This window comes from Malurus melanocephalus, unplaced genomic scaffold (genome assembly GCF_030028575.1).
Source record: "Malurus melanocephalus ecotype Western Australia unplaced genomic scaffold, MMel_1.1 scaffold_86, whole genome shotgun sequence".
NCBI lineage: Eukaryota > Metazoa > Chordata > Aves > Passeriformes > Maluridae > Malurus > Malurus melanocephalus.
This window is the reverse complement of record NW_026623318.1, coordinates 1310433-1321667: the sequence shown is the minus strand read 5'-3', so window position 1 is coordinate 1321667 and position 11235 is coordinate 1310433. Positions and strand designations below refer to the sequence as shown.

Sequence of the window (11235 nt, the reverse complement as noted above, 5' to 3'; positions counted from 1 at the left end):
ATCACTGGAGGGATTTAGAGGCCATGTGMWTGTGGCACTTGGGGCCACAGTGGTGGCCTTGGCAGTGCAGGGGGGCTTGGAATCTCTCCGAAGGCTTTTCCCAGACAAGCAATTCCCGGTTCCCTGTTAACCCCCTCAGCTGCCCCCTGGGCCCCACCTGCTGGATGGAGTAGAGTTTGATCCCCGAGCCGCGGTCCCAGATGCTGATGACATCGTCCAGGCCGCTGCTGATGACGCAGGACGTGGTGCAGGTCAGGGAGGTGACGTCCCCRCGGTGGGCGAACATGTGGCTCACACGGCTGCCCGTCAGCACGTCCCACAGGCAGATGGCCCCGTCCTGGCCACCACTCGCCAACACCATGGTCTGTGGGACACCAGGGACACGAGGGCCATGTCAGCACCACGGGGGACATGGTGCCAGTGACACTGCCAATGCTCCCAGCACTCCCGCTTGTGGGAGGTCACAGGAGTGTGGGCTGGAACCCCGGACTGCCAGCCAAGGGGCTCCCTGTTTGTTCCGTGTGCTCGAGCAGGCGGGGAGGACAGACCCCCAGCTGTCCCACGTGCAGAGGCACCCAAGCTCACTTACACGGGGTTGGAAAGCACATGGGGGGCTCCCTCTCTGCCTCAGGCCCCATTTCAGCCCTGCCTGGCAGTGCAGGRACAGGGATTCCCTGCTCCAAAAGGACAGGGAAGCAACAGATCTCCAGGGAAAGGGATTGCTCAGCTCACAGCAAACTGGGGGAAAACTCTGGCTTGGCCTGTGAGGGACCCAGGTCAGTACCTCTGGCTGAACCACTGACTCAGGGATGGGTTCAGGGATTAACTCAGGGGTGGGATCAGGGATGAAGCCGGCTATGAGCTGAGGTATGATCTCAGGGACGGGTTTAGGTATCAGCTCAGATGTGAGGCGAGGTGTGAAGGCAGGTGAGGCCCTAGGCCCGTACCTGGTCGATGTACACGGCTGTGATGGCTCCCGAGTGGCCCTGCAGGGTGAACAGGCAGCACGAGTCCTCCAGCCGGAACACCTGGSGCAGGAGAGGCCGGAGTGAGGCTCTGGGGCCAGCCGGGCTCAGGGGGCACCACCTGAACTCCCCACGACACATCAGATGCCACCTGATCCCATCGTGGCACAGCCAGAACCCGCCCACGCTTCCGGAGGCCACGGGATGCTGCAGCCTGGGACAGGGTAGGCCACGGCTGGTGGGAGGTGACAGCGTGGTGACAGGGCAGTGACTGCATGGCTGAAGGGGACAAGGGACACCCCAGAACCTGGATCTACCACTCAGGGTGTGTCACAGCAACTTCACAGAATGCTCCATACTGGGGACAGGGGCTGGAAAGTTGGGAGAGACCCTGGGGGTGCTGGTGACAGCAGATGGACAYGAGCCCAGGTGTGCCCASGTGGACAAGAGGCTGATGGCCCCCGGATTGTATCAAAACCAGTGTGGCCACAAAACCAGGACAGGGATTGCCCCCTGTCTTGGCAGTGCCGAGTGACCTTGAATCCTGGGGACGGCTTGGCCCCTCATGAGAGGAGAGACCTGGAGGGGCTGGAGCGTGTCCAGGGCAGGGAACTGAGCTGGGGAAGGGGCTGGAGCACCAGGAGCAGCTGAGGGAGCTGGGGCGGGTGTCAGGTTCTGCTCCCAGGGAACAAGGGAGAGGACAAGAGGGAGGTTTAGGTTGGATACTGGGAAAATTCCTTCAYGGAAAGGGTGGTCAGGCATTGGAAGGAGCTCYCCAGGGCAGCGGTGGAGGCCCCATTCCTGGAGGGATTTAAAAGCCACATGGATGTGCCACTTGGGAACATAGGGCAGGGGTCCCCTGGGCACTGCTGAGGACTCGCTGGACTCAGTGATCTTGAAGGGCTTTTTCAGCCTCAAGGATTCCGTAATTCTCTGAGGTCATCCATCCCTGAAGCACGAGGGTCCCATCAGGGCGACACCACTCACTGGGCTCTGTCCTTCCAACTCCTCTGATGCCACATTCAGGCAGGTGAACAGAACCCTCGGAGCTTCCGAATGCCCCCCCTCCCTGTGTGCTCCCCCAGCCCAGCCGTCCCTGTCCCCTCACCCTGAGGGTGTGGTCCTGGCTGCCGGTGACGAGGCGCCCAGCCGCGGCCTTGAGCGCCGTGATGGGTTTGTGGTGAGCGCAGGCCACGCTGTGGGTGAGCTGGCAGCGCACCGCGGCCCCGCGGCCCAGCTCCGGTGATGGTGGGAGGCTGCTCCTGCCCGGGGCACCTGCAGGGACACACACACCTGAGACAGGTAAGGTCACCTCAGGGACGTCTGCATGCTGGGCTTTAGGGAATTTGGGGCTGGTGCTGCAGCAAACCCTCTGTGCTCAAGAACAGGAGTGAGGGTCTCAACAGGATAAAAGAATTCCAGACTGATTTGGGACAGAAGAGACCTTAAAACCTGTCCAGCCCCACTCACTGCCAGCCATGGGCAGGGACACCTTCCACTCTCCCAGGTTGCTCCAAGCCCCGTCCAACTTCCAGGGATCCAGGGACAGCCACAGCTTCTCTGGGAAATTTATTCCACTCCCTCACCACTGTCCCACAGAATTTCTCTCCAGTATCCCATCTCAGTCATCCCCTCTATCCTGCTCCAGAAGCAAAGGAACCCTGTGCTCTAACCAGTCCCCACAATGGGCCAGTCTGGGCTATGCTGTGGTTGCACCGAGGCCTGGGGCTGCTCCTGAGGTGGGAATGAGGGAGACAGAGAAAGGAGAGAGAAGTGGAAGGAGGGAAGAGTAGTACTGCCCTGGAAGCACATGGGAGCCTCCAGCCCTGTGCCCTGGGTAAGACCAACACRGAGATGGTGTTCCAGCACAGGGAGCTCCCATAGCACCCCTCAGCTCAGCACAGCTCCCGATGCTTTGMAGCAGAGAGCTACCACCAAAACTGAAGTGGATGTGAGGGAGACTCAGCTACACGGAGGAAGAGGGAGGAGGGAAAGGCAGGAGCTCAGGGCAGTGCGCCAACATCCCAACACCCGCTCACCTCGAAACTGCAGGTGGTTCAAGGATGTGTGTGTCTCCAGAGAGAAGAAATCCAAGGAGCCGTTCAACCGGGCAGCCACGATCCTGAGGGAGAGACGTGTGGGGTGAGCAGAGGCCCCTCCCTGAGCCCCAAAACTGGACACCCCATGGGCTGAGCACAGACCACCCGCTCCCAGGAGGAGGCTGCATGGAGCTGGGCTGGGAGATCAGACACAGCTCCAACTGGACTGGACAATGGTGGTGTCTCTGCAACAGCAGCCATGGAAACCAGCGATCCAAAGGTCTCCCAGCCCTGAAACTCTATGGATATCGAGCTACTGGGAACACTGAGGCCTGAAGGAGTGGGTGCTGGAGCCAGGAAAGCTGGTGAGAGGTGCGTACATGGAAGGATTAGGCTGGATATTAGATTGGATATCAGAAAAAGGCTCTTCCCCYAGAGGGTGGTCRGGCACTGCCCAGGCTCCCCAGGAAATGGGCGCAGCCCCGAGGCTGTCTGAGCTCAGGGAGCGTTTGGACCGCGGTCTCAGGCACGGGGTGAGATTGTCTTGTGTGGCTTAGGCAGAGCCAGGGGCTGGACTCTGTGATCCTTGGGGGTCCCTTCCAGCTCAGGATACTCCATGACACTGTTTCTAAGGAAGAGACTTCCCAGCTGAGGCTCTGCTGAGGAGCGGCCATGGAGGTTGGGGTTGGGCATCACCCAGCACTTGCACAGGAGTTACCTGTTGTTGAGGAAGACGAGAGCCGTGATGCCAGATTGTCCTTCATCATTGCTGCTGCGGAGGGTTCCCTCGATGGCATCCCACACCTGGGGGAGAAGGGATCACTGTGGTGACACAAGCCACAGGAGCACTGGACATGGAGGGGTTTGGGATCCTGAACAGCTGAGTGGGCAAGTCACAGCTCCCTGTGTTGTGCCCCCAGGCTGTGTGACCTCCTGCGCTGTTACTGTGTCCCTGTTCCTCACCTCCTGCTTCCCCTGTGTCCCTGTTTCTCACCTTCACCTTCCCGTTTCCATGTCCCTGTTCCTCACCTCCAACTTTCCGTTACTCCTGCCAGCCACAATCAGGTTCCCCTGCAGTTCCAGGCTCCAGACGGAGCTCTCCAGGTCCCCTCCCCACGATGGCAGGGAAGAGGATTTGTCACATCCTGCACAGGCCTCGTCCCCCAAGCTCCGGTCCCCCAGGCTGCGCCGGCGGCCGCTGCATCCGCCCTCGTCGGAACCGCAGCCCGGGGAGCGGCCGCTGCTCCCGCAGAACCCAGAGGGGCCGTGTGGGGCTGACAGCCCCTGGAAGTTCATGTTCCTGCAGCTGGAGCTGCCGTGCTCCTCGTACACCTTCCCAACCAGGCTGCTGAAGTCGTATCCCGAGTCCTTGTGGCGAGTGCCCACGGCCCGGAGCCGCGGCTCCGACTCGGCCACCTTGGCATGCTCCGAGAAGTTGGTGTCGATGAGGGAGGTGAGGTCGGGCTGGTCACAGAACAGGGGGGGCTGTGGGGGGCCCAGCAGCCGTTTGAGCTGGTGACTGCTCTCAAAGGAGTCCTCCAGCCCGTTCTTCCCATCCGGGCTGGGATCCCAGCCCTCCTGGTAATCGAAGATGCCGCTGCTGTCCCTGCGAAGCCTGCAAGGAGAGATGAAGCTCAGCCCTGCTCTGCTGGAGAGCTGCTCCCTGGGAGCACAGGGATGTGGGGCCACAGGGCCACAGGCAGGGCCGTACCTGGGTTTGGGGATGACGGTGAGGCAGTCACCCGTCTGCGCGTCCCACACGCGGATCTGCCCCACCAGGCAGCAGCTCACCAGTAGCATCCCGTCACTGGCCAGGCACTCGATGTCCTGGGAGAAAGGAAGGACAAGCACAGCTCAGTGTGGCACCACAGAAGCCTCTGGATCCCGACCACAGCCTGGTGTGGCTGAGGAACTGCGGAGATGATGGATTTTATGTCACAACCGGCTGGTTTAGGAACTGAGGGACGCTGAGGACATGGACAGCCTTGACAGTCCAAGGCTAGGCTGGATRGGGCTTGGAGTACCCTTGGGATACTGGAATGTGTCCCYGCCCATAGCAAGGGTGGCACTGGATGAGCTTCAAGGTCCTTTTCAACCCAAACCACTCTGTGATTCTGGGATTCCAGGATCTTTGCCCAGAGACCCCAACATGCACTGGACTGCTGTAAATCCAACAGACTCCATCTGCTGTGCCTTCCCCTAACAAATTCTTCCCAGTCTAATGGTAGGATCAGGAACAGAGGTCCATCTTCTCTGGGAGACACAACACAGCATTTTAAACTCATGATGCCCAAGAGCTTTGTTTCAKCTCCAAACGCGAAGAATTTGAGAATTATCTAGGTTGGAAAAGTCCTCCCAGACCATCGAATCCAACCTGTGACTGACCCCCACCATCACCCAGCCCAGAGCACCGAGTGCCACATCCAACTGTTCTTTGGACCTCAGGAATGTGGAGGTATCCCAGGGAATGGAAGCCAGAGGTGGTGATGGTGGGAATTGCAGAAAGCAAGTCCCAGGAGGAGATGGGAACATGCTGCAGGAATTTCACGCTACAATATCTTTTTCTTGACCTGTTTATTTCTAAGTTGGACTTACCATGAGGTGTCCCCTGAGGACCAGGGGCACGATCTCGGTCTCGGGGGGGGAGTAGCCGTAATCATCACAGGGCAGGTCCCCCCTGCGGCGCCGGCCCGGCCCGTTCTGCCCGTAGTTCTTGGGGCACAGCACCCGGTACAGGCAGAACAGCAGCAGCACCAGCAGGATACCYGAGGCCAGGCCCAGAGCAGCCACCCTGCAGGAGACACACACAAAGGAGGTAAGAAAATAAATTCCAGTTTCTAGTCTGAAGATAGATTTGGAAAATCCTGTGCCAGGATTACTCATGTGCTGGTGTGAATTTCTCAGCTGAGAAAGGCTTTCAACAAATTACAGAGATCTGTTGGAAATTAAAGGGGGTTTTAATGGAAAAATGACATTTTCAACAAGATTTTGAGGCTTTTCAGTAAGGGAACTAATGAGCAGCTAAGATTTTAAGAAACAGGGATGGGATAACACAGATGGGGACTAGGAAAACACTGTGTGTGCAGCACTTGCAGATTCAGGCAGGGAGTTGTGAACTRTGCTCTCCAGTGGGAGAAAAACTCCTTGCACCTGAGTTTGATCTAACACCCAATAAATCATCAAATGATATCTAGGTGATGGCTGCCCCAGCCCTGAAGTGTCCAAGGCCAGGTTGGACAGGGCTCTTGGAGCAACCTGGGATGTGGAAAGTGTCCCTGCCMATGGCAGGGGTTGGAACTGGATGAATTTTAARGTCCCTCCCAACCCACACCATTCTGGGGTTCTACGAAATCACAGCATTTACACCTCAAATCAACCTCCTGTCCTTGTTAACCCAGTGACCAGCCCCCTACTGCATCAGAAGCACTAAGAGCCTCCATGCATAGCCCATTCCTGCCCTCTGATGGCAAACTGCCAGGAGAGATCAATTTAATTTGCACTGGAGCATCCYGAGCTTTGGCACTAAAGCTTCATGAGTATTTCTGGTCTCCCAGCAGGACTAGCCCAATGCAGCCCTGGAGCCCCACCRGGGTTGAGGCCGGGTCAGGAGGTTGTCACAGGACATCTTACTTGTAAAGGGTGACATCCTGGTGGCCGTGGGGCTGTGCTGTGTGGTCCGGCTGGGCTCCTGTGTCCAGCTTCCCAGCACTGCCCGCCAGGAAAGGGTGGTAGCGCGAGGCCTCCTGGGGATGCCGCATCTCCAAGGCCTCCTGCGGGTTCAGGTACAGCGTGACGGGGATGGCTGGCAGGATGCTGATGTACCTGAGGGTGGGCAGGGGAACAGCTTAGGAATGACACAGGGACACAYGGACAGGTGACTGACTGGCCACGGAAGGTTTCTGGGTGCTCTCAGTGGGTCACTTCAGGTGTTCTGAAGTAAAGATCTCCTTGGAAATACTTTCTTCTAAAGGTATTTCCCAAGCTTTAACCCTTTAAAGAGCCATCAGTGGAATGAAGTGCTGATGAGATCAAATGGAWCCCATGAATTTAAGCAAGGATCTAGTTTCCTGTGTGCTGCAGGCTGGGAGGTCTCACCAAAGAAGCTTCTTCAGCTCAGATGTCTCTTCTTCACATATACTGTAGCCATCACTTACASATGATTGTATCAGAGAATCATGGATTTACTTAGGTTGGAAAAGCCCTCTGAGACCATAAAGTCCAACTTCTTCCCAGCACTGCCAAGGCCATCACTAACCCATGTCCCCAGGTGCCACATCCACATGGCTTTTAAATCCCTCTAGGGATGGGGACTCCAGCACTGCCCTGGGCAGCTGTGCCAGGGCTGGAGAGCCCTTTCCATGAGGAATATTCCAAATATCCAACCTGACCCTCCACTGGCACTGCTTGAGGCTGTTCCTTCTCCTCCTGTCCCTGTTCCCTGGGAGCAGAGCCTGACACACCCCTGGCTGCCCCCTCCCATCAGGGAGTTGTGGAGAGCCAGAAGGTCCCCCTGGAGCCTGCTTTCCTTGTTTAGCAAATTTTAAAGCTTCACTTCCAGGGTCAAGGAAGACACAAGACAAGCATGTAAAACATTCAAGAGCATAGAGAGGAACAACCCTGATTCCCAGAGGAACAGCCCTGGAGGGTTTGGGAGCTCTGCCCACCCAAGTGGACCTGCTCAGCAGCTCTTCCCAAACACACCTGGACTGAGTCCCAYGGAACCAGGTTCTGTGAGTCAGGAGGACAAACTCTTGCGTCAGCTGCCCCAATCCCAGTGCCTGTGGCACTYCATGCCAGCCCACTTGCCTCTTGGCCAGGGTGATGTTGTAGTAGCTGAAGAGGGCTGGCCAGTGCCTGAAGGAAAGCTTCCTCCAGATCTCCTCATCCTCTGCTCCCCAGGTAACCTCTGCTTCTGCTCCCAGCTCCACCTGCCCATTCCCTTTGCCCTCTGGTCCCTGGGCCCAGGTGTGCTGGTTCGGCTCCAGCCCTGACTTCTGCTCCCGCTGCTGGGTCTGGTTCTCCGACAGTTGGAGCGGCTCCGACGGGAAGACTGAGAGGTCGATCTTGGGGTCCCCGGCAGGCAGGACCCCTCCAGGAACGGGCATGGGAGGCAGACCTGCTTCCCCCAGGGGACTCTGCTCGGTGACCTGGGACGTGAGGTAGGTGCGGAGCCCAGCAGGATCCGTGTAAACCAGGATTCCAATCCAGATCACTGTCCCGGCCTGTGCAGGATGAGCAGAGACATAGGTCCCTTCAGTGCCACCACCCTGTCCCCTGCCTGCGCTGACCTACGGCACCCCAACCACAGGTACCCCACTTTTCCTGCAGCCTCAGTCCCAGCACTGCTCCTTGGGGAGGACTGGGAGCAAATGCAGAACCTGGACACCACGTTTCCATGATCCCTGTGATGGTCAGAAGCCCACTTCTCTCCCCAAATGCACARAAGAAGGAGACTCTGCTGGCAGCTGGGACCAGCATGCCTGGCACTTCAAACAGGGTGGGAATGGCTCAATTTGGRCTTTTGGATCCACAGTTGTGCAGCCACTGCTGTAGGACTGTGTGGGGATTTAACTTCAACTCCCAGAACTGCTGACTGGGCTGGGAACATGGAGATCCCTCTAATTCCATTAGACACATCCAAAACAGAGACAGGGGGCACAAGCAGGAGCAGGAAGAGGAGTGGCTGCAGCAGTTGTTACAGCTGAAACCTTAAGCAAAATATCTCCAAAATGTGTCTAGTCCACATGTGCTGGAACAAACSGTGATTTCTGCTTGTAAAATCACCTCAAGACTCAGCTAGCCCTGGAGATCTGCTCCTCGATATCACGGGGAAGCACCAGACCGGCAGGGGATGCAGGACACAGGAGAGGCGGGTGCCCAGCAGGCAGGCAGGTGCCAGTCCCCCCACACGTACCATGATGAGGCGCTGGGCCAGGCGCGTGCGGGCGAAGAAGTAGATGACGCGCAGGCGCTTGGGCAGGCGCAGGTTGCGCAGCGAGGACGGCTGCAGGGTGATGGTGTGCGGCGTGTGCGGTGCCGCCGGGCGCAGCGCGGCAGGGCGGGCGCGGCATGGGGCCTTGGCTGGCGCCAGGCACGACTCGGGGGGCAGCCGCTTGTTCAGGTCAGCCAGCTGGAACAGACAGGGAATGGTGAGGGAGGAGGGGCTGGGGGACGAGGGGGTGACAGGTGAGGGATCCATGGAGAGATGTGAGGGATCTCTGATGACATGTGAGGGATTCTTCCCTCAGAGTCATGGTGCTGACCACATCTCCTTCCAGCCCATTTACCCCAAATCAGCACACTCAGACTCACAGAATCATGGAATGGTTGGTGTGGAAAAGACCTTAAAGCCCATCCAGTGCMACCCTCTGCCATAGGCAGGGACACCTCCCACTGTGCCACGGTGCTCCAAGCTCCATCCAAGCTGGCCTTGGACACTGCCAGGGATCCARGAGCAGCCACAGCTTCTCTGGGCACCCTGTGCCAAGGCCTCCCCACCCTCACAGTGAAGTTCTTCCCAATATCCAATGTAAACCTTCTGTCAGTTTGAAGCCATTCCCCCTCCCTTATCCTGTCACTCCAGGCCCTGGTACAAAATCTTGCTCCTTATTTCTTGTGGGCTCCCTTCAGGTCCTGGAATGCCCCAATTAGGTCTCTGAACTTTTCTCCTCCAGAATGAACAATACCAGTTCTCTGTGCCTTCCCTCACAGCAAAGCCACTCCACCCCTCTAATCATCTTGATGTCTCCTCTGGATTTTCTCCCACAGCTTCATGTCCTTCCTGAGTGTGTCTTCTCCCTCAGGTGTCCTGTTCCCAATCCCTGTGTGTGTAACCAAGCAAGGAGGGCCCTGCAACTTTTAACAGCTCAGGACAAGAAACACCACAAGCTGACCAGGGAGGGATTAGGTTGTCTGTTGGGAAAAATTTCTTCCTGGAATGGGCTGTCCAGCCCTGGCAGAGCTGCCCAGCACAGGGGTGGAGTCCCCATTCCTGGGGGGATTTAACAGCCATGTAGATGTGGCACTTGGRAACATGGGGCAGTGGTGAACATGATGGTGATGCTGAGGAATGGCTGGACTCCATGATCTCAAGGCCTTTTCCAACCTCAATGAATTAATGATTCTGTTCTTTTCTCTTTAGGGAGTGAAATGCTCAGGCTGTGTTCCCTTTCCTCCCCCTGAGGCCCGTGCTCCCATGCCCACCTCCATGCGGCGGATGTCGATGGACAGCACCGTGGTGAAGAAGAACATCTGCAGGAAGAAGTCAGACACCAGCCCGACCACGGCAAAGAGGCAGAACTCCTGTGGATGGGACACAAGGATTAGCTCCCATTTCACCTCAGAACAAGGGACACTCAGCAGTGTTTTACTGACAAACCCCATTACCCATCTCTTGTAGTGGCTGAGAGTTTAGGGCTGGTTGAGTCCGTGTGAGAATCTGAGAGTATTTATTCTAATTCACATTCTTTTTTGGTTTTTTTGGCCACAATCCGTCAAGGACCTGGGACTCTGCTACCAGGGAACAAGAGACAGGATGAGAGGAAAAGGCCTCAGGTTGTGCCAGAGAAGATTTAGATTAGAAATTAGGGAAAAATTCTTCCCTAAAAGGGATTATTAGGCACTGGAACTGCCCAGGGCAGTGATGGAATCCCTGTGCCTGGAGGGATTTAAGGGCTGTGTGGATGTGGCACTAGGGAACATGAGTTAGTGRTGGCCTTGGCAGTGCTGGGGAACAGYTGAACTTGGACTCCAAGGCTTCTCCAACCCAGACAATTCCCTGACTCTGTGATCCCACTGCCTCCCTGGAGTGCCTTTGGGCTCTGTCCTGCCAGCCCAGAGCAGCCCCACGCACCTGGATGGCCGGGACCAGGGTGAAGTATCCAATGAGGATGATCCCGAGCTCCGTTGCCATGTTTTTCATGATGGACCAGCTCTCATTGCTCAGGCCTGGGGAAGGGCAAGGACAAGGTCAGGGGAGCCTCTACACTGTGCCAGACATGRGCACAGCAAAAGGAGCTGCATTTCCCTGCTTTAAAGCCGGCAATCTACAACAGGCCAAAAAGGCCCTTCCAGGCTAAAACTCCCAAGTGCAAAAGCCCATTGAAATTCTGAGTCCTGTTTCCCATCTAGGACCCAAACCACTCRTATTTTTAAAACTAAAATCAGCATCACTCTGTCTAGAATCTCTTCTCCTTGATGTTTAGAAACAGCTTTGAAGTTTGCAAGTTCCA

At 56.9% G+C, this 11235-nt stretch overlaps 1 protein-coding gene across 2 annotated transcripts in view; it reads right to left on the bottom strand.

Moving 5' to 3' along the window:
• Positions 1–11235, bottom strand: part of SCAP (SREBF chaperone) — a 45125-nt gene that overhangs the window by 1799 nt on the left and 32091 nt on the right. For both annotated transcript variants that reach the window (XM_057367859.1, XM_057367860.1), the window contains exons 10-22: positions 10857–10951; positions 10208–10306; positions 8919–9134; positions 7811–8226; positions 6635–6826; positions 5600–5795; positions 4716–4831; positions 4034–4619; positions 3723–3808; positions 3005–3087; positions 2074–2240; positions 948–1028; positions 158–364 (exon numbers count right to left, since the gene is read on the bottom strand). In XM_057367859.1, the coding sequence (XP_057223842.1) occupies positions 158–364; positions 948–1028; positions 2074–2240; positions 3005–3087; positions 3723–3808; positions 4034–4619; positions 4716–4831; positions 5600–5795; positions 6635–6826; positions 7811–8226; positions 8919–9134; positions 10208–10306; positions 10857–10951 (2540 nt within the window). The remainder of the gene's footprint in view (positions 1–157; positions 365–947; positions 1029–2073; positions 2241–3004; positions 3088–3722; positions 3809–4033; positions 4620–4715; positions 4832–5599; positions 5796–6634; positions 6827–7810; positions 8227–8918; positions 9135–10207; positions 10307–10856; positions 10952–11235) is intronic.